The 19,012-nt window shown below is 37.9% G+C and overlaps 4 protein-coding genes and 1 long non-coding RNA gene across 6 annotated transcripts; 3 read left to right on the plus strand and 2 right to left on the minus strand.

Moving 5' to 3' along the window:
• Positions 1-119: 119 nt before the first annotated feature.
• On the minus strand, positions 120-7,286 carry LOC111495156 (protein argonaute 1-like). Its single transcript, XM_023145054.1, has 22 exons — positions 7,024-7,286; positions 5,556-6,214; positions 5,246-5,454; positions 5,006-5,155; positions 4,789-4,922; positions 4,548-4,657; positions 4,270-4,376; positions 4,036-4,174; positions 3,803-3,919; positions 3,522-3,629; positions 3,365-3,436; positions 2,798-2,920; positions 2,544-2,709; positions 2,206-2,465; positions 1,975-2,117; positions 1,800-1,862; positions 1,645-1,708; positions 1,393-1,528; positions 1,056-1,129; positions 853-947; positions 673-704; positions 120-571 (listed from the first exon to the last, which is right to left on the minus strand). Exons 2-22 carry the CDS (start codon positions 6,207-6,209, stop codon positions 351-353), a joined length of 3,177 nt encoding a protein of 1,058 aa, XP_023000822.1. The 5' UTR covers positions 6,210-6,214; positions 7,024-7,286; the 3' UTR covers positions 120-350.
• Positions 7,287-9,488: 2,202 nt separating this feature from the next.
• Positions 9,489-11,385, plus strand: LOC111495358 (putative pectate lyase 2). The gene is made up of 3 exons (XM_023145351.1): positions 9,489-10,412; positions 10,599-10,728; positions 10,821-11,385. The coding sequence occupies exons 1-3, from the start codon at positions 9,628-9,630 to the stop codon at positions 11,043-11,045; spliced, it is 1,140 nt and encodes a 379-aa protein (XP_023001119.1). The 5' UTR covers positions 9,489-9,627; the 3' UTR covers positions 11,046-11,385.
• Positions 11,386-11,708: 323 nt separating this feature from the next.
• On the plus strand, positions 11,709-13,515 carry LOC111495360 (NAC domain-containing protein 86). The gene is made up of 3 exons (XM_023145355.1): positions 11,709-11,954; positions 12,050-12,327; positions 12,922-13,515. The coding sequence occupies exons 1-3, from the start codon at positions 11,798-11,800 to the stop codon at positions 13,234-13,236; spliced, it is 750 nt and encodes a 249-aa protein (XP_023001123.1). The 5' UTR covers positions 11,709-11,797; the 3' UTR covers positions 13,237-13,515.
• On the minus strand, positions 13,488-16,471 carry LOC111495359. 2 transcript variants are annotated; one of them, XM_023145353.1, is made up of 7 exons: positions 16,225-16,470; positions 16,034-16,132; positions 15,219-15,564; positions 14,938-15,072; positions 14,462-14,544; positions 14,011-14,116; positions 13,488-13,916 (listed from the first exon to the last, which is right to left on the minus strand). In XM_023145353.1, the coding sequence occupies exons 1-7, from the start codon at positions 16,371-16,373 to the stop codon at positions 13,839-13,841; spliced, it is 996 nt and encodes a 331-aa protein (XP_023001121.1). In that variant the 5' UTR covers positions 16,374-16,470; the 3' UTR covers positions 13,488-13,838. The 2 variants fall into 2 exon arrangements, with proteins under 2 accessions (XP_023001121.1, XP_023001122.1); XM_023145354.1 differs by lacking the exons at positions 13,488-13,916; positions 14,011-14,116 and adding an exon at positions 14,123-14,238 and having other exon boundaries at positions 16,225-16,471.
• Positions 16,472-16,685: 214 nt separating this feature from the next.
• Positions 16,686-18,177, plus strand: LOC111495317. The gene is made up of 3 exons (XR_002720294.1): positions 16,686-16,828; positions 16,942-17,010; positions 17,103-18,177. It is a non-coding gene; the product is annotated as an uncharacterized LOC111495317 (long non-coding RNA).
• The last annotated feature ends 835 nt before the right edge of the window (positions 18,178-19,012 follow it).

Raw genomic sequence — 19,012 nt, forward strand, 5'->3', positions numbered from 1 at the left:
ATAATTAAAATGAAGAAAACTAACATTAAATTTATTTTTTTGAAAAAAAAGTGGCATTACCCTAAAAATTGGCCCAAAGATTTTGGCATCCACGATTAAACCAAACAAAGCGGTAAAAATAGTTGTTGAAAGCAGTACATGGCATTATAAGGTTCTCGAATGGACGGCAAAGCATGTCACCGTAGGGGGCATGGGCATGAGCCACCAATGAGTTGTAAACACAAAATAACAAATACCGAAGTTCATCATACACAAGTGAGAAGTTTCACACATTCAAACCAAAGCTCCGGAAACTAAACAAAGACATTTGAAGAACTTTGAAGTGAAACAACCAGTGGTAGTAAAACACATCAACAATAGAACATAACCCTCTTAACATTCTCTTTGAGAGCTGGCAAAGGTCGAACAGCAGCATTCAACCCTGGTGCCCGTGTGCTGCGAGCACCACCACCACCACCACCACCACGTCCAGCAGCAGCATCACTGCTAATTGACCCGCTATCAGAAGTCTCGGGTTCCATATAAAAACGAGCTCGGAATGCAGCAAGATGAGCGTAGTAGGCTGGGGGCACTGCAAAAAAAAAAAAGGTTACACCAAATTAACAAACCATGAACAAGGGATCAGATGTGGTTGGGCAGAACAAATTCAAATCAAGTAAATCGGAAACTTACCAATAGAAACAGAGCGAGTACACCTTGCATACCTACAGAAATAGAAAATCCCATATTTAATTAAGCCAATCTCACAAGTAAGATGATAATGTCAATTATGGATAATAATAAAAATTTGGCTTGAAATGTTTGAGCGCTAATTAAAATTAAAGCAGAACCAGATAAGTTGGAATTACTCACGTATAACAAAGATTATTGGTTAGAGTCTGCAATCTGTCAGCTGTGAACTTGTTCTCATCCCACAGAACATGGTAGTGAGCTGGACGACTTGTACCCTGGTCAACCAGTATCATAAACATAAAATTATGTAATAAGTCTTCATCGCCGCATATGGCATCTCTATAAACAATAAAATATTTCATTACATATATATATAATTCTACCTGGATTCCAGCATGACTGCACAGGTAAAAGTCAAATTCCGTAGGGTGACAAATTTTGGAGTCAACTACCGTACCTGACACATTTCCGGCAGTAAAGTAAAAATCATTTTTAAAAACAAAAACAAAAGAACAAGCAATTAATTAATTGAATTCTACATGCATGTATAAACTCCAATTTTTCCTACTTCCATACTAATCAAATGTCAAAAAAGACAACAAACTCTAGAGTTAGCTATACATGCATGTATAAACTCCAATTTTTCCTACTTCCATACTAATCAAATGTCAAAAAAGACAACAAACTCTACACGCACGAGTTAGCTATACTATACTATACCAGGCAATATGTTCCCACTCTTGTCAACAGCGTGGCGATCAGAATGGTTATTAGCAAACAACCTAGTGTGATGACGCTTCTGTACAACAACAAAAGTCACTGGAGGTTGGTAGTTTGGTTCTAGAGAAGCGCATGCCTAAAAATGAATAGATTCAGAAGGAAAAAATATGTCAGAGAAATTGACAAAAATACATCAAACCAACAGTATCTCTCAAATCATATTGAAGATGCATCAACACATGCAATCTTTACCTTTCGAATGGCATCCAGCTCATGCAATAAAACTTGGTAAAACTGTCCTTCGCTAACCCCATCCCTGCAAACATAAAACTTTGGAATAGCATCAAACAAATCGAAAATAATGTTTATTCACGACCTGACAAAATATTATCAATAAAAGAAAATGCCTGTAAAATATAATGCGCTGAGGTTTCTGTCCAGTGGCTCTACGGAAGGAGATGAGGAGTTCCCTGTCACCAGAGAGAGGAGGACAATAAATAAGAACACACCAGTTCACTAAGACAAGTTCAATATGCAACCAGAAGACAAAAGCACTAAAACTACTAGGTTTATAACTCATACTTGACCATTCCACCCGTTACAGTCCCCCTTACAGGATCCTGCCATGTTTTGAAAAGATCTTGAATAAGCTCTTGCCTATGGGCTTGAGCACTGACCAAACCAGCATATTTTGTTACTTCCGGCCAATCTTGAGAAGCCACAACCTATTGACAAAATAATACTAGGAACTTAACAGCGGCTTAGATTAGACAAAGAAGCATATAAAACAAAAAGAGGTGCCTATGATCATACAGCAGCAATGGATGGACTTGAGTCTTCTCCTGGGTGAGGATGAGTTACATCGGCACCAAATATAATGGTAGGGCGGTCACTAACCAAGGGTATGCGCCTAGATAATGCATCAACAAGTACTGTATTTCTTCCCCCAACCTTTACGTTTATTTTCAAGGCCACATTGGCCAAATACTGTTTACTCATTTTGAAGACATGTTTAGTCAAACAGCACTGGGAAACGAGGCCAAGATCCGTTTCACAGATTCGTTTTAAATCACCTGCAAAAAGTATAACGAAAGAAAAAAGTAATTAAAAGACATCAAGATTGTAAATAACAAAGACAGTAATTGACATACCATACAGAGATCCGTTGTTATCTGGCAAAACAACAATAAGCAGATCAAGCTCCTTGCCCTGGGGTTGGAGAATGCTCATTGCATCATGGTACCGAGTTTTAAGGGCCTTTTCCACATGATCAGGACGAGCAAAAATAGGAGGAATCACTGGTTCTGGATTGAAAGCCTACAGCCATCGTAGAAAGCTTTAGCATTAAAAACTTCGTTGGAAATCTCACCACTAGTTGTTGAAGGCAATAAATTAAGGTTATTACCATGCCAGAAATGTAACACATTTGAGCAAGTTCATAACAAAACCCACGAGTAACACTGTCTTGCACATATCGAGAGAAATTTATGCACATCCAGTTGTTTACAGTACCACCATTGAACATTTTCTGCAATAACTCATAATCAACATAGATAAAAAGGTCATATTATCGTTTCATAAATAAACTCTGGAACCATGAATGGACTATCATTCAGCATAATTAGTGAAGACAACCCAAGCAAGCATTTCAAGTCATCTTACCTACAGCAGAAAGGGGGGAAGGGACATTTCTTTCTCAAACAAACTAACATACCTACCATGGACAAGGAATCTGGAATTCTTTTCATCAACACGAATGTGGCATCTCACTTATTGTAGAATACATAAAACTTTCTTAGTGCTTAAACTATAAAATACATAATATATTAAATGAATAATATTTTTAATGCTCTTCTTATAGCATCCCAAAACAACAGAAACAAGAAACTAAAAGTTTCAGACAAAGCAACAAAAATGTAAACCAGAGAGGAGAAAAAAACCTCTAATATATTAATTCCCCAACAGGAAGTACCTTATTCATCATATTCCACTGTCCAACCTGTGGCAAGCAATCCTTTTCTCTGCCGGTCTCATGATATTTTAGCTGCAAAGGAATGAAATTATCATTAGAACATTATGAAAATTAGACAGCAATCACAGCTCAATTATACTAGAATTAGATGTGTTACCCATGGTGCAGGAAGAATACGAGCTTCAACAGAAGCAAGCTTAGCACTTATCTTAATTCCAAACTCGTTGGCATATGGATCGTCATGATATGCATTATGACGTACCGTCTGTAATTAAAAGAATGTTAAGCAAGGTAATGAAGCGTCGAAAAACAAGAAAGGTAGAAAGAAACAGAACTTATAATATTTAGAGGAAAAAGATAAAAGCAGAAACTAAATTCCAAGCAATTACACCCAATTATATAAATTGAGATTTATTAAAGATGCAAGCTATTCCAGACCCGCATGATGTCTTCCTCTCTATCTTTTGGTCGTTGGCATGTAACCTTGAGCAGAGCAGTAATCTGTCTTTCATTGAGCCTTTTGGAATACCTCTGGCCTTCAACAATCTTACAAACCTGAATCAAAAACATTTTCGATGATAAAACTCAAATATACATAATGGGACACACAACATGAATTAGCCATTACTAAATACTCAACCAGTAAGGCAAAATATAAGGAGAAACGTTACTTCCATGGGTAGATAGTTAGGTCTCTGCTGGTTCCCTACTTGAAGACAAGGCCACTGAGTATGTTGAATAACAAACCCATATGTTTCATAGAAGTACTCGACCACTGATTTCATAGTACCTCTTTCATCAACCGGGAAACTAGTACAAATACAATTAGCATAAGCGGTGAAGTTCAATATAATACAAACTTAGTTAGGCAAGACTTTTCAATTCAAGTGAAAAATATTACTTACGTTAGCTCTCGTGTTGCTTGTGATGTCAAACCAGTTATGCGATATTTTCTGCGCATATTACCACGGTGTGTCACTTCAACTTTAACACCTCGAAGAGCCTTCTTTATCTGAAATTAATTAAAAAAAAATTAGAGAATATCCCCTCCTGTAGAAATGGCAATTCCATGAAAAACCATAGCATACCAAAATTAGGTAGAAGAACAACTGCAAATAGTCCTAGCAGTCTAACGAGCTTGTAAAATAAAATATCATGACCTAAACAGTAAGAAGCATCCAACCTTCACACGGTCAGCGTCAGATAATGGTCTCGATGACACATCACGGTTGAGAAGCTGAGTCACAAAATCAATGACAGGCAAAGGTTCTATGAAAGCAGTAGATGACATATCTGCATCCATTAGTGAATAGTCACTTCACTGAAATAAAACATGAAGGGAGAAATGTAAACTGAAAAATTAATCTCCATGCCTTCCATTTTAGGAAGTATAAAATGCAAAGAACAGACAGTGGGGCTAATACCAATATTTAGAGAGAGGCCCATTTGAGTAGGACGGATACTCTGATAAAAGCCCCGCCAGCTTTCCAGCCCCTCACCCATTGTCTGACGTCTGCCAAGATCAGGAGAATAAAATGATCGGCCCACTGGACAATACCTAGAAGATCAAGCAATTTCATTCATTAATTCAATCCAATGAACTAAAAACCATGTAACAGGTGTGTGGTAATATAGACATGCCTTGAAGTAGGCAATTCGCGCAATACAATATCCAGAACTTGAAGGGCTTCCTGTGGGGCATCCGCCTGTCTGCCCTGCAGAAAGAGCCCTAAATGGTGCAAATCAGCACGAGCAGCCAATTTGATCACAACTTTAAATTCTCTTTCCCGTCTGCATCAGAAGTAGCAAATCATCAGGAAGAATGAAAAGAGAAAAAGCATAGACACAAGAAAAATTCAAAGAGGGAAGAGGGTAAGGCACCTTTGTCCTCCTGATCCATCCTCTTCATCAAAAAGAGTGATTCTAAACTCATTTGATATGAAAGGAAGAGGACCAGCTGTGTATAAACTTTTTCTTCCATCATAGGCTGGAAGACGATTACCAAGGTGAGAGACCCTGTATAAGTTCACTAGCTGTTGCATTACAGCTCGATTATAGACACGTGAAGTGACTTCTGGAGTAATAGTAACCTACTTGCAGCAGAAAATGTCAGTGTAGGATTAAAATATGAAAAAAACACAAGCAGCAGAATAGAAAATATATGAGCAGCAGAACAGAAAAGAATGCCCACATCATACTGATGAAGATCTTTGTCCGGCAGCTCAGCAAAGAAGTGGTTAGCCTTAACAATACACCTTATTCCAGAGCTACCCATTCCTGGTCTCAAAGGGAATCTCATAGATTTACTAGATGGTGGTGCAGATTGAATTGCTTGGCTTTGAGAAGATTCCTGCTGGATGGAAATTTGTTGAAATTGCTGATCAATTGATGAAGTGTCGGGTGGGTGGGAGGAAGAACTCGCCAGAGATGACATTGGCTGAGTCACCCCACCTTGACACACTGGGGTTGCTTGGTGCAGCTCGGGAACTGGTGGCCTGGATGGTCCACCAGAAGAAGATCCTCCCCCAATGCCGCCACCACCCATGCCACTGCGATTACCACCATAGTTACCGCGTCCTCCATGCTGATATGGTCCACCTCTACCCCTGCCTTGGTAATCCGGAGGTCCTCCGTAGTGCTGATGTTGAGATGTTCCTCGGCCACGACCACCACCTTGACCTCCCCGTCCCCCTTGAGAAGCCCAACCTCTTCCACCATGATATCCACTTCCACCGTGTTGCTGTGGACCATCTCTCCTTTCAGCTGATCGTTGGGAGCCACGGCCACCAACATCCTGAGACTCAGAACTTTCACCACCACCGTCAGTTTTCTTCTTCCTCCCCATGATCACTACAAAAATGGAGAGTTGAACCCGAAAAGTTAGAATTGAAAAATAATGTCTAAAAGTAGTACAGTTATTCTATCAAGACATATTTATTATTAACGATAGACAGAAATAAAAGCACTCCTAATGAATAAATACGTGTAAAATTGTAAAAACCAAGAGGCACGAGCAGAAAATGTTTTCTGTTGCTTTCACAAACAGAAAATAAACTTATATTTCTCTAATGTTTGATATTTGGAGGTTTTTGAAACATAAATATCAAATATAGATCAAATAACTTAACAGTATTTGCTTCTCGTATTTCTTCAAATAAGCGTTCACGTAAGAGCCACCACACAAAAAAAATGTAGAAAGAGAAGTCGAACCCTAACTATAGAAAATAGTTTTCAGCCGAAGTGTCGACGCGAAAACGAACATTTAACTATTAAACCCTAACTCAAGCACAAGACAATAGGTTTGGAAGACGTCCAAAGTAAGAAGGAATCAATAAATGGCTGAACAGGATCTAGCGATCTCACACCGACGGAAGAGAAAACCAGTTTAAAAAAAACGGTTATGAAGGGGGAAAAATTAAAAATAAAAAATAAAAGAGGAGAGAAATGGAAAGATCTGACGACAGAGATGAGAAAGTAACTCGCAAAGCAAAGACCACAGAAACATAGAGTAGATCCACAGACAGTTGAAGAAAATGTAAAAGCAGGAAATCAGAGCCTAATCAAAAGGAAAATCAGACAAAAAAACCAAACGCATTGAGAAATGGAAGAAACGAGTAAAGACGGCGAAAACCTAAAAGCAAAATTAGTTGATGACTAACCTCAGACGAGCAAGTATGGTGGCCGGAAAAGCGCCGGTAGCGATGTGATGAAAATGAGTAGTGAAAAAAAGAAACAAACAGAGAGCCACAGAAACCGCAGCGTCGCTTCGCGTTGCTATAAAGAACGAGAGAGCCAGAGAAAGGTAATAATAAAGAACAGCCGAGAGAGAAAAAGCCCTTGGTTTCGCCTACGCCTCGCCTCTCCACTCACTACAATACACTACACTACACTACACTTTTTGTTACTCTCACTTGCTTTTGGAAGAACGCCCTATAATGCCTACCCACACCCTACATATAAAGCACTGAGCAGGTCTTCGAAAAAGACAACTCCATCCCTCTCCCCTAAAAAAAAAAAATTAAAATTAAAAAGCAATTTTAATTATTGCCGAGCCCTCCGTCCTCCGTGGCATATGTCAAGACAATGACTGGTCTACCGTTTTACGTGGGAAGTCTTTAGTGTTGCTTACGTGTCATTTCCAGGTTGGTGGTGGGCCCGTCCAATAAGTGGAACGGAACGGGATAACTGGATACACGGGTAGTGTCTGAACTTCACATGATTGGCCCCCAACGGCTAATCACACCACCATCCCACTATCCCCTGCGGCGTTTCTCTCCATACCTTTAAATCTCCCTTTCTCTACTCGCTCTCCCGAATTGACACGCATCTTTGCCTGGCAGCGACTGTTCTTCACGCTCCGCCGTAGTCCCGTTCCCATTATTACTTACCCCTCGTCTCACCTCGCGATAACTATAATTGTAAACAGTTTTCAATCAGCTTAATTCCCCCTCTTTCCAATTTATATAGCTTTACTTTTGTTAATTTTCTTTGGTTTTGACAAAATTATTCACCCATTAATTTTTTATTTTTCTTAAATGCCCTGAGCGAATTAAACAAAATAGATTAAAGTTATTGGATGAAATTAAAATTTTAATATAACTAAAAATATTAAGCTTAAATTTGATTTGCAACCTTGTATTCATAGAAAAAGACAAAACACCGCAATTAGGACTCAGGAAAAGCATGGCATACTCAAATAATTTGTATAGATTTAACGTATTACATTCACTAGTAAAAATGTTTATTTTCTTATTTGGTGTATAAATAAATGTGACAAGTGATAATAATAATTAATAACGATATGAAATTTTCAATTTTTGATTATGGTAACCAACCCATTATAATAGAGAATAGTGTATTAAATCAAATACACCACATTTAAACCAAGCAAAAATTATGAGTGGCTTACCTATAATATGTTAAGAATCTAGTTTCGATATTTTTTAAATTAATATGGCCTATAAAGAATTATTCTTTATTTTCTTTAAAAAAAAATGGAATTTGTTAAAAATAACTCCAACAAATTTATATTTGCAAGTTGAGCTCACCCTACTAAACACCTTTTTAAATTTAATAAATGTCCAATCAAATTAAATCTTCTCCACTATTTTCCCCCTTTTTTTGTGCCTTTTATTCTAATCACACATATGTCCTTATTCACTTTAAATGAACGCATATCATTATCATTCTTATATTTTTGATTAAAAAGGAAAAGCATGCCGGACAATATTTTTGGACGTTCTTATCCCTGTCATAAGCCTTGATTAATTGAATTAAATATAAATATATGTTTGGCAAGTTATTATTATTATTATTATTATTATTATTATTATTATTCTCATTATAAAATTTTAAGTCATTAGAAAAATTACAGGAAAAAAAACCTATTAATTTCGGATCCCTCCTGTAGTTTTCTATTTAAAAAAAAAATGATTTTAAGATGTTGTTACAATGTTTAAAACATAAAAATATATGCTCTTAATTTTGTTTTGCTAACTTATTTATTTATTGGGAAAATTAGTTGTAGTGTACAACCGTTTGATTCCGTCATCGGCGAACGTGGAAGCCATAGACAACCATAGATGGTGGTCCCCAAAGTCTGATTGTGGGTTACAATGTTTGGCCCGCTGGGCCTACACTGGACTCCAAGGGCCCGCTCTAATTTAGTTATTTATTAATGAGTTTTAATTATCGTTGATTAAATTGAATTATATGTAAGGTAAATGAAATTGATCCAAAACATGTAATTAATATCCCAATTTTGTAATTTATATTCATATATAAATAAAGTTGTTATATTGTAACCATAAGTCTATAATTTATATCTTTATGTACAGTTGGATTGATTTTATAAACAGAGTTATTGTTGGGATATGAAATTTTGGGCATATCCATTACATCGTTACTAATTTTTCACCTAATATAAATAATGAAGTACTTTTTAAAATTATTTTTTTAGAAATATCAAAAATTCCATAAAATAAAGGCATTTAATAAAAAAAAAACATTAGGTTTATTGAATGGAAAAAAAAAAATTGGTTTTCCTCAAAAGTAATGTCATTTATCAGACATTAATTAAAGGAGGAGCAGAATGAAGAAGAAGTTACAACTCCCACTTGCATTTAAAGCCAGTTCAGGAAGAATTTAAAGGTGAAGGCATGCAATAAAATTAAAAACTCCTCCACTGTCTTCATAGTTTGTTCATATAAAATCAAACCCCCGCACCCAGAAGTCTTCACCACAGCAGCAACAATCAACCAAAAATGGGCGCAACACAACTGTTTGTTCTGTCTCTTATTTCCCTCACTCTCCTCTCCGCAGTTTCTTATTCAGAAGGCAATGGGCTGAAGATGAACGCCATTGACAGATGCTGGAGATCGAACCCGTACTGGAGGAGAAACAGGCAACAACTGGGCGTTTGCTCGGTGGGTTTCGTTGGAAAAATGACCAACAACATCGGAAGAAATCTCATACGCTACCAAGTCACCGACCCTAGCGACGACCCTATAAACCCACGCCCAGGTACACTCCGATACGGCGCCACAATGATCAAGTCCAAAGTCTGGATCACCTTCCAAAAAGGCATGCACATCCTCCTCCACAAGCCGCTTCTCATAAGCAGCTACACAGCCATCGACGGGCGAGGGGCCAGCGTCCACATCTCCGGGAATGCATGCCTGGTGGTCTCCAAGGCCACCAACATCATAATCCACGGCCTTATCATCCACCACTGCAAGGCTCAGGGCGCAGGCCAAGTCATGGGCCCTAATTCCAAGTTGGTTTCACTTGGACACGTGGACGGCGATGCCATTCGTTTAGTTTCAGCCTCCAAAGTCTGGATTGACCACAACACACTGTACCGCTGCGAGGATGGGCTGCTCGACGTCACCAGAGGCTCCACTGACATCACCATTTCCAACAATTGGTTCCGCGACCAAGACAAGGTTATTCTTCTCGGCCACGAGGACGGCTATGTCCGAGACAAGAACATGAGAGTCACCGTCATCTATAACCATTTTGGACCCAACTGCAACCAAAGGATGCCCAGGTAACTATTAGGATTCACGAAACTTTTACAGTGATATTATATTGTCCTCTTCGACTTTCAGGCTTTGGTTTGTATTCTCAATAATGCTCGTACTGAAAATGTATGAATTCTTTGTTTATAAATTTACTGTGGTTAACTTGGACCAGTGGTTAATATGATATTAGTTTAAAATCATTTGTTTTATAGGATCCGACATGGGTATGCGCACGTGGCGAACAATTTGTACCAAGGATGGACGCAATACGCAATTGGAGGGAGCATGAATCCAAGCGTCAAGAGTGAAGCCAACCTGTTCATCGCATCAAAATTAAAACAGGCAATAATGACATAAACTAAATCATTCCATTTCCGGGTTTACAAAATATCGATTAGAGATTGTAATTTATTTTGTGTGAATAACAATGGCAGATTGTATGGAGCACCGGGAAAGTAGAGGCGGCAAAATGGAAGTTTCATTCCGTAGGAGACGTTTTTGAAAATGGAGCTTCCTTTGAACAGATTGGTGTGGGGCGAGGAGGCGTAAAGCCAAATTACAGCGCCCAGCAGCGGTTTCCAGTGGCTGATGCTAAGTGGGTGAGATCATTGACAAGCTCCTCCGGGGCTCTACGCTGCTCGTCAAAATCAAGATGTTGACAATTATATGAACTTTAATTTTGATGGTGGAAGAGATTATATGAATAACAATTACTGAGATTAAAAGAAGCATTATGATACAATATAGAAGCGATATTCAAACACACACTTAATTAAGAAGGAGAAAGGGGAAAAATTGAAGAACACACTTGAACAAAGAACCTTTAAGGATCGAAAGGAATATTGAAAAACAAGAACAAATAAGCGTAAGGAGAATGAATGACAGAGCACGCGAGCGGTGCCGACATTCCAATTATGGTCAATTAAAACTACATCATACATGTAAACAAAAGGAATACGTATTATGGTAAGAAAGAGAGGAGGTGCCAGGCTGACCGAGGCTGTCTTCGGCTTGCTATGCATGCCAGGCAGACACGACGCATTCTCCTCTTCCATCTCTTTATTTTGCAGTAGTTGTGATTTTGAGTGAATCATGGGCGCGAAGGTGAGCGCAGAAGCAACTAAAGGCAAACTCTAGGTGTGAAGTTACAAGTAAAGGGCTTCTGTGAAACGTTTGTCCAAGAATCTACAAAAGAGAGAGAAGGGAAGAGAGAGGCCAAAAAAAAAAAAAAAAAAAAAAAAAAAAAAAANGAAAAGAAAAGGATACTCAAAGAGAGGAAGGCACTTTGAGTAAGTCCCATTTATATATATATATATATATATATATATATAAATATATAGGGATTTGGCGATGTGGGAAAAGAGTTCGGTTCTGAATAACCAGTGTTGTTGGTAAGGAACCGGGGAAAGAAATGGCGCCAGTGGGGTTGCCTCCAGGGTTCAGGTTCCATCCCACCGATGAAGAGCTTGTCAATTACTATCTCAAGAGGAAGATCAGTGGCCAAGTAATCGAGCTTGATATCATTCCAGAGGTCGATCTCTACAAATGCGAGCCTTGGGAATTATCAGGTTAATTCAATTCAATTTTCCCTCTCTACTCATTTTATGGAATTTCTTTTGAAAACTTGAAATTGAGAAACTAGAAACAATCATATTTGTTGTAGAAAAGTCGTTTCTGCCCAGTCGAGACCCGGAATGGTACTTCTTTGGGCCGAGAGATAGGAAGTATCCAAATGGGTTTAGAACAAACAGAGCCACGAGAGCGGGGTATTGGAAGTCAACTGGAAAAGACAGGCGAGTGACTTCTCATCAACGTGCCATTGGGATGAAAAAAACACTTGTTTACTATAGAGGCCGAGCCCCTCAAGGCATTAGGACCGACTGGGTCATGCATGAATATCGCCTGGACGACAAGGATTGTGAAGACAGCTCTGGTATTCAGGTATTGATATCTTAATAATGTTGATTTTACTCCACTCATATTTTACCTTTTAATTGATTGATAATTATCAATTTAAGTACAGTTATATTTTGAAATCACATGTTTCGTAATTTCATAATGATCAGAGTACATATTCCATCTTTGAAGTGATAAAGTTTGAGTTGGGGTTTTGTTTTGTTACGGCAAACGAAACAAAAGTGGTATCCCATATGACTTAAAACACACACTCACACACACAAACCAGTGATTTGATTCTGTCTTTCCAGCATCTTAGATGATCTATTTCTGAGAGTTGGATTCCCTCATCGTATTTAAAATGATAAACTACCAAAATAAACCGAAAGAAAAGTCCCTACCATTTGCTTTTTTTTTTGGTGTAAGAAGATGTCTTCCCACTTTTCACTTTATTCCCATCACTAAAATCATCCCTTTTTTTTCATTATGTACAACCTCTATAAATTAGCGAAAGATGCATGTTAAAATCAGTTGAACAACGCTTAGATCGGAGATTAAAGGACAAGAAAAAGATAAAAAAGGTGGAGAGAAATGAGATGGGATATGAAAATTGGAGCGTTTTTGTGTATTGGGTTGCAGGATTCTTACGCGTTGTGTAGAGTGTTCAAGAAAAATGGAATATGTTCGGAGGTGGAAGAACAATTGAGCGGGCAAAGCAGCAGCAGCAGTTTGTCATTTATAGACAACTCAAATTCAACATCACAAACTTTGGTCAATGATTACGAAACTTTATCCCCTGATGTTCTCATGCCACCACCTTCGTCATCTTGTGTCGAGGAAGAAGAAAAGGACGATTCATGGATGCAGTTCATTACAGAAGATGCATGGTGTGCTTCCAATTCATCACCCATCGCCCTCCACGATCTCTCTCACCTCACTTTCACCACCCATTGAAACCATACATAACTTTTATACATTTAATTTTCTTCTTTACCATAATAATCCATACCAACCAGCTCTCTCTCGAGGGTGGTCAGACTTATCAATTTCCATATGTAGATTATGTATTTTGGATGCTGGGTGTGGTGGGTGAGTTCTGTAGGGTCAAATCAATCAACTATGAACAAGACTCTATGGAATATATTTTGGTGATTTATCTGATCTCTGACCTCTCAGTGTTTACTTCAATAAGAAGAACAGCAATATATACAGATTCCTTTCCCTTTTTTTCAATTTTATAAAGCCATCCATATTATCTACAAGCAGTTCACAGGAAACCATACTCCAGTTTCACAAGATTGCCTCACGGTCGAGCCATCTCAAACGCTGCCGAAATCTTTGAGAACAACTTATTCATTCCACTTATAAGTTCAGAAATTAACATTATTTCATATCCCGCCCGGATGAAATCTTTGAGATGAGGGAAGGGTTATAATGAGCAATCTTCACAGATGCTGGCTGCTGCTATGTCACATGGCTATAACATTGCCTTGAATAAAAAGATGAAATCAGTCCCATTAAGTTACTTCATGACTGCAACTACTTGTGTGCATCATTCAAATCTTCCACTTCTGGAATTCTGTTGAGCTTAACATGAAGGAGCTCGCATTTTTATGGCCCCCACCTCCGAATTCCTGGAAGCATAGAGATTGAGATTTCAACAATCATCACCATTATTAGCTCATTGGATAAATGTTTGATTTCTATAGATAAGACGAAGCATTCAACCTGTGAGATACGAGTTGTGTCCTCGTCACGAACACTTCTGAGACTTATTTTCAACATCTGGTCATTCCCAAGTGCCGGGACTCGGTATACAACAGCCCCAATGCCTCTGCAGGAATTCAAAGTGAATGGAAATAAACTGCAAAAGTTGTCTTTTAAATTGAGGAGAAATTGAAAAGATTTATCTTTAGTCTTAGAAGATGGGTTGATAGGCTGTTTGTTTAAACCTCCCTGTCATTAAAAACAAGAACTTAAGGCCATTACATGTTTTATGAGTGAGACTTGAAGCCTTCATACGACAAAATCAATAAAGAACACAGCCAGAGATAACAAAAAGAAGAAAGGAAACAAGACATTCCAGAAGTAAAGGTGAAGGAACAATGAGCAATGTAGACACCACCATAATGTAAGTTTAAGCGCAGGTAAGATCATATAAGCAGAACAATTGTCTTACCTTAAATTTGAATTTTGACTCTTAGTAGCCAATTGGTGTCCTAATTCACTCCTTAGTTCTGAAATAGAATCTGCATCAACAGCCTATTGGGAGAGGAGAGGAACAAAATCAGAGAATGTAAAGGTTCTTCATTTTGGCCTATTTCTTAACCTTAATTATTTTCCAATTTCCAGCTCCACTCTCTTAAATAACTTAAAGGGCACCAACCAGCATGAATTGATGATTGTTCATTTGGTATAGAAGAACTCAGCCTATTGAAAAGCAAAATTCAGTAAAAATAAAGCTCGTGACCAAGAACGAAGACCTCAAACACATTTGGTTGCTTGAATTCATAGCAACTATTTTATAAGTTTTAATCAAGCCAACATAAACGACTACTTGTTTTATTAATAATTCAGACAACGGGATAAATAACAAATTTCAATTCTGCTAGAAAGATGTATATAAGGTAATGAGAGTGGGACTAGTGGCCATACCAGACAACGTCCAAAAGCTCCACCACCGAGTGTAATGCTATACGATTGATAAAGAGCATCCTCTATTAATTTTTGTTTGTGTGCTAAACTTGCTATCCCTCGACTAATCATAGTCTCCATATCCAGAGATAGTAACTGCAAAAACACATAAGCGATAAAGAAGACACTTGATGTCTAGACAAACAAGCTTGAACAGCCGTGCATCCTCAGGTATCAGAAAATCAGATAACTGTCAGAGCGAGAACAATCTCAAAAACCAATAACGAAAATGGAGAAATTACCTGATCAAATAAGTTAGGATTCAAAAGGGTATCATATTCAATATTCAAATCTTTGAAACCACTGCTAAGAGCTTTACTATTTGGAAGACTCCACTTCCAAAGATCGCCATCCTCAATGTATTCATAAAGTCTCCTCATGCGCTCAAATTCATTTAGCACTTTGTAATGGGAAGAACCAACGTCAAAATTCCCGTGAGCATCTTGTGTTAGCTTTTGCTTGAAATAGTCAAAAGCTATTGTAGCTCCACTTCTTTGAATATCTATAACTTTAGTCACGTTTTCACCAAATGAAGACTCATCGCTGAGCTTTTCAAGAGCCGTCTTGTGGTGGTCCAGTATTATCACTCTTGAGGAGATACAAAAAAGGGAAAAAGAGCATTAATTTCTAAGCAACCATAATAACTTAATAAATAACATTAAGAAGAAGAGCCCACCATGGAACTGGAACAGGCTCAGCTTGTTCCATGATATCCATAGGATTCGTTCTACAGAAATTTTCTAAATGACTCAAGGAGATTAGAGTTAGACGCGAAAGTTCATAACATTCAAAGTTACAGACACCACCATAAACATCAGATTTGCATCAACCATTTCCCTCCAAATCCCAGAAATTTAGAGTAGTTTAATGGAGCTGAAAAGTAATTTTAATCATTTTAAAATCACTCACATGAAAAGTAATTTTAATCATTTCAAATTCACTCACTTACATGAAAAGTAATTTTAATCATTTCAAATTCACTCACAGGAAAGACATTACACGTTCATCAAAAGAAAAAAAGAACCATAAAGAATGGGGCATGGAACATCAAAAACACCTGTTAACTTTAGAAGATAGGTCCTCAACAAATCCAAACGGCCCCACAAAATCCAAAAGATAAACGTCGTCAATTTGATGCAGGGGAAGCTGGTCCGTTCTGAAAGAAAAAGTAGAGTTAAAAAGTGAAGTTTCGTGTTTGTGCAGAGTTTAAGCAACAAGGTTGAAGGTAAATGCAGGAGAAAAGACTACCTGAGGGGATTGTAGACGGTATTGGGGAAAAAGAGAGGGGGTAGAGAAGCGGCGGAGAAGTAGAGATGCGCGGCGAGAGCGGCGAACGCGCCGTCGGGACATGGATAGTGATAAAGCACCGCCGTAGATTTTGTGCTTACAGAATTCATGATGAAAGGAACCGAACCCTACAAATTTCTGTTCATCCAACTAAATCTCGATCTTAAGATTCTCGACTCTTTCCCTCCAATATTTGCCTTCACGTTCTTAAATCTTGAACGCTAGTCGACAAGTTCCACACACTTCGTCTACTGTACCTATTTTTACCGTGCAGTCAATATACTTTCATCAAAAGTTTTCACCGTGCAAATTATAAAATAAAGTAAAGTATTTAGTCCAAAATTTTAAAATTTGTTATCGTTCATAATTTAAAGATAAAATAATAACAATAATATCCATTTACGAAGGGGACTGGTGAAAAAATTACGGTAATACGCCACTCCCCTTCTTCTCTACGAAGACTCGTTCAATTTCAGATTCACCGTTCTTTCCAGTGGCATGCGTCAATTCACCTTCGCCTTCTCCAAGATGATGCGCGCCTTCAAGCAGGCTCTCTACGTCAGTGGTTGATTTTCTCTCTCAATTGTGTATTTTGCACTTCATTTAGGCGTAATTTTGGTAACGATGTCTGTGGAGACAATTTGGATTTATTGTATCATTCCATCTTCGAGCGCGCAGGACTTTCATTCCAGATTACTGAAGAGAGCTTGCGAAATGCCTTCAAAAGCTTTGATCAACTTGTATAAGGTCGTCGACTAGCTGATATTTGGTGCATTTTGTTAATACAATTCAATAGCTAATATTTGGCACTAACTATTACCAATTGTGATAAGTTTCAGTCAATTTGGTGATGGATAAGGTAGCCAATCGACCAAGAGGATTTGCCTTCCTCAGTTATGCTACTGAAGAGGAATCTCAAAAAGCTATTGAAAGAATGCACCGCCAGGTAATTTAAAACCTCCATCTCTGCAATCTCCACTCTGTCTAACCTCTTACAAATGCGTCTAGTCTTCATAATTCATATTTTTGTTGACTTAATCGCCAAAATTCACTTAATGCTCAAAGTGTGCGTCGCGAAGTGATGTCTCATTTGAATTAGCCAGTCTTAATGCTCTTTTCTTATTCACTGTGATTTTGTTATGAATGTGATTCGCTGTCCATAAGTATATTTCCTTTAGCCGAAGACAGATCCATCTATAAGTGCTCTAAATGACTTTAATCTAGTAATTGCGAAGTTCAGTTCCTCAACCTTATGATATACAATTATAGAATGCACAACTAGATACTACGAAAAATTATAAATGGACTCCAGTTTAGGCATTACAAAGCAGAAAATTACCCTCAAATTCTCTATAAATTTAGCTAGATTATAGATATCTAGATAGGAGGAGTTGGATATAATAGATCTAAGGTAGCTTCGAAGATCCATGTATTCTTAATATTGCTTCATTTCCCAGTTGTGGAACATTATAACCAAAATATCAACGTTTCTAGAATACTCGACATGATGAGTCAATTGTAATAAAATTCAGTATAATTTATTATGGACCTAGAAGAGAATTGATTAGAGAAATATCATGGTCAAACCTTAATTGCTGGCTTGACTTGTCATAAACGATCACTGTTTATGACCTTGCTATAAGGAGGGTTTATTTTGAAGTAAACTCAAACAATACGTATTTCAGTAAATGTGTGTTTTTAACGAACGATTTGTGTATCCGAGCTCCATAACTGGCCGAAGTACTGTTAAATATGAGGCACTCTTTGGCCTCGTGGTGGTTTCCAACAATTTTGTAATGACAACTATGTTTGTCGAAATGAATATTCAAAGAACTTATTCTCAGGTTTATTCGGTGGATATGCCCTCCCCACCTCTTCTCATTGGGAAACATGAATTGATAAGATACTCTTATCTCGGATTCCATGGATAAAATTTCGATGTCATCTCAAGCAAAAAAGACTAATTTTGAAATCTAGCTTATAGCTGAGAGGGTTTGATCTGTGCCAACTGATTATGGTTTTTTTTCGATAGAAAAAGGATCTTTGATCATCTTGTCTTAAATTTTTTCGGTGCATGTTATTTTCAAGTATAATAGTTTCATGGGGGCTAAGGGGGAAACTCTTTGGTTTAGTTTGGATGGCAGGGTGATATTTGTGGAAGTTGCACAATCCAGATCCGAGCTTCGCCGAGGCCCTTAAGGCCTTAAAGAAAATTCTAGCTAAAGCTCGTACACAGAGATCATTGTTTCCCTCAGATCCATTTTCGAAAGAGCCGTTATTTATTTTAGGAATATAAATACATACATTGATGGCCTCTGCGTTGTCGTTATTGGTATGAGAAAACTTGATGTTGATATGGTCGAAGTGTAATTGAGGAACAGCATTTTCTCTAGAAATAAACGGTATTATTATTGAGGATTTGGTCAAGTGGATCACCTAACCAAAATATGAACTCAGATATGGGCTATGGTCAAAGAACACAGGCTGTAACAAGAATAAGAATGCTTAAATCCTGAGTAGCGGTGACTTCCAAAAGTATTAAGACGGCTTTTTGGGGGTACCCGTACCAGACATGGACCCGCGGGGGATTGTGGAACATAATTTGAAACAAGAAGACGCAATCTAATTATTAATTTTGTGGTCAAGGATGGGTTGTGGTTAGAAAATGCTTATGTTTATTGTCAACAAAGTTGATGGGGAGAAAATCATTTCTTCATCCTTGGAAGGACGGACTTTCCAATTACTTTGG

This window comes from Cucurbita maxima, unplaced genomic scaffold (assembly GCF_002738345.1).
Source record: "Cucurbita maxima cultivar Rimu unplaced genomic scaffold, Cmax_1.0 Cma_Scf00021, whole genome shotgun sequence".
NCBI classification, from domain to species: Eukaryota; Viridiplantae; Streptophyta; class Magnoliopsida; order Cucurbitales; family Cucurbitaceae; genus Cucurbita; species Cucurbita maxima.

Coding starts and splice junctions, on each gene's coding strand:
- LOC111495156 (XM_023145054.1), bottom strand. CDS start 6,209: ATGGGGAGGAAGAAGAAAACTGACGGTGGTGGTGAAAGTTCTGAGTCT. Junction 3,437..3,521: donor GTATTCTTCCTGCACCATGG/GTAACACATCTA, acceptor ATTCCTTTGCAG/CTAAAATATCATGAGACCGG. Junction 2,466..2,543: donor TAACAACGGATCTCTGTATG/GTATGTCAATTA, acceptor TACTTTTTGCAG/GTGATTTAAAACGAATCTGT.
- LOC111495358 (XM_023145351.1), top strand. CDS start 9,628: ATGGGCGCAACACAACTGTTTGTTCTGTCTCTTATTTCCCTCACTCTC. Junction 10,413..10,598: donor TGCAACCAAAGGATGCCCAG/GTAACTATTAGG, acceptor TTTGTTTTATAG/GATCCGACATGGGTATGCGC. Junction 10,729..10,820: donor TCGCATCAAAATTAAAACAG/GCAATAATGACA, acceptor TAACAATGGCAG/ATTGTATGGAGCACCGGGAA.
- LOC111495360 (XM_023145355.1), top strand. CDS start 11,798: ATGGCGCCAGTGGGGTTGCCTCCAGGGTTCAGGTTCCATCCCACCGAT. Junction 11,955..12,049: donor CGAGCCTTGGGAATTATCAG/GTTAATTCAATT, acceptor TATTTGTTGTAG/AAAAGTCGTTTCTGCCCAGT. Junction 12,328..12,921: donor AAGACAGCTCTGGTATTCAG/GTATTGATATCT, acceptor ATTGGGTTGCAG/GATTCTTACGCGTTGTGTAG.
- LOC111495359 (XM_023145353.1), bottom strand. CDS start 16,373: ATGAATTCTGTAAGCACAAAATCTACGGCGGTGCTTTATCACTATCCA. Junction 16,133..16,224: donor ACCGTCTACAATCCCCTCAG/GTAGTCTTTTCT, acceptor TTTTTCTTTCAG/AACGGACCAGCTTCCCCTGC. Junction 15,565..16,033: donor CTATCTTCTAAAGTTAACAG/GTGTTTTTGATG, acceptor TATCTCCTCAAG/AGTGATAATACTGGACCACC.